The 1,707-nt window shown below is 42.8% G+C and overlaps 1 protein-coding gene across 1 annotated transcript in view; it reads left to right on the forward strand.

Moving 5' to 3' along the window:
- The first annotated feature begins 126 nt into the window (after positions 1-126).
- The window catches only part of LOC103374839 (protocadherin gamma-C5-like), a 3,922-nt gene continuing 2,341 nt past the window's right edge, over positions 127-1,707 (forward strand). Inside the window, exon 1 of the mRNA XM_008304990.1 lies at positions 127-1,600. Within this exon, the coding sequence (XP_008303212.1) occupies positions 449-1,600 (1,152 nt within the window). The 5' untranslated portion in view covers positions 127-448. The remainder of the gene's footprint in view (positions 1,601-1,707) is intronic.

Raw genomic sequence — 1,707 nt, forward strand, 5'->3', positions numbered from 1 at the left:
AGCGTTTGTATTTTTGTCAACGGTACTCACGTCTGTTGCATTAATACTATTGGTGACGACCAATTGCTGGCATCCTGTCATTTATTTCACATACTATTTAAGACTTGGAGGCAGACTATTTCAAGCACCGCTGTGTCTTTAAAACCTCCCTCTCTTCTCTTCCCATTGGATGACAGAGATGGATATTGTGCACCAATGAAATGTAGAACTGTACAAAGAGATCTAGTCCCTCCCCCGTGCAGCCGCAGCACCGTGAACACTTACACTGCAAGGAGCTGGATGAGAGGGAGTGATGCTCTTCATAGATTTAAAGCAAAAGTATATATATATTTTTACGTATGAGCTGACTTTGGATCCTTGCTTTGAATTAATGCGTTATAGCAATGGATAGTAACCATCCTTTTTTTTGTTACCTCACTGGGAAATAATTGTAAGCTCCGAATCCGGGATGACAAAGACAATAGGATACCGAGACTGGAGATGGCAGGCGCTTTGGTGGCATCATTTCTTTCTCTTGTGGATTACAATAGACGGACAGACTCGTTACAGCATTCCGGAGGAACTAAAACAGGGATCTGTGGTCGGAAATCTAGCCAAAGATCTGGGTTTGACATTATCAGAGATTTTTGACCGTAAACTGCGCGTCGCGCCTGAAGCTGGTGAGCAGTATTTCAATGTGGATGCGGGAAAGGGCGAGCTGGTGGTGAATGACAGAATAGACAGAGAGGCTTTATGTGGACAAAGCGCCAGCTGCGTGTTGACTCTGCAAGTAGTGATTGATAAGCCGTTACAGTTGTACCGAGTGGAGGTGGAAATACAAGATATAAATGATAATTCTCCAAAATTCCCATCGCCAGACATAATATTACAAATAGCAGAGTCGACAGCGGCGGGAGCACGTTTTCCTTTGGAGAGCGCACAAGATCTTGATGTGGGAGTGAATTCAGTAAGATCATATACTCTGAGTAAAGACGACTTTTTTAGTTTAAAAATTAAAGACGTGTCCGGTGGAAGGAAAGTCCCAGAGTTAGTTCTTTCTAAATCCCTCGACAGAGAAAAAAAGCCCACACATCAGCTCCAACTGACAGCTATAGACGGCGGGAATCCAGTGAAATCTGGGATTTCCCAGATAACCATACATGTGTTAGATATTAATGATAATTTTCCTGTATTTGACAAAAATGTTTACAAAGTCTCCATAAGCGAAAATAGTGTACAGGGTGCATCCATCGTCAAACTATCAGCAAAGGATACAGATGAAGGTCTAAATGGAGAAATAGAGTATTCATTTGGAACGCACACACCAGATGTCGTCCTGTCTGTGTTTGATATTGATGCGTTAACAGGAGAAATACGTCTGACAGGGAAATTAGATTTCGAAACAAATGCTAATTATGAAATTGACATTTGCGCAAGAGACAAAGGAACTCCGAGAATGGAGGGGCATTGCACCGTACACATAGAAGTATTAGACGTTAACGATAATGTTCCGAATATATTTTTGACCTCCCAACCGAACCCTGTGCCTGAAGACGCACCAAGTGGTACTGTGGTAGCTTTAATCAGTGCTCGAGACCTGGACTCCGGTGACAACGGTAAAGTGACATTACAGCTCCCCAAGGGTTCTCCTTTTAACCTGAAACCCTCTTTTTCTAATAATTACGCTCTGGTTACTGCCGGTGCGTTAGACAGAGAGACTTTCTCAGA

Source organism: Stegastes partitus, unplaced genomic scaffold (assembly GCF_000690725.1).
Source record: "Stegastes partitus isolate 25-593 unplaced genomic scaffold, Stegastes_partitus-1.0.2 Scaffold2371, whole genome shotgun sequence".
NCBI classification, from domain to species: Eukaryota; Metazoa; Chordata; class Actinopteri; family Pomacentridae; genus Stegastes; species Stegastes partitus.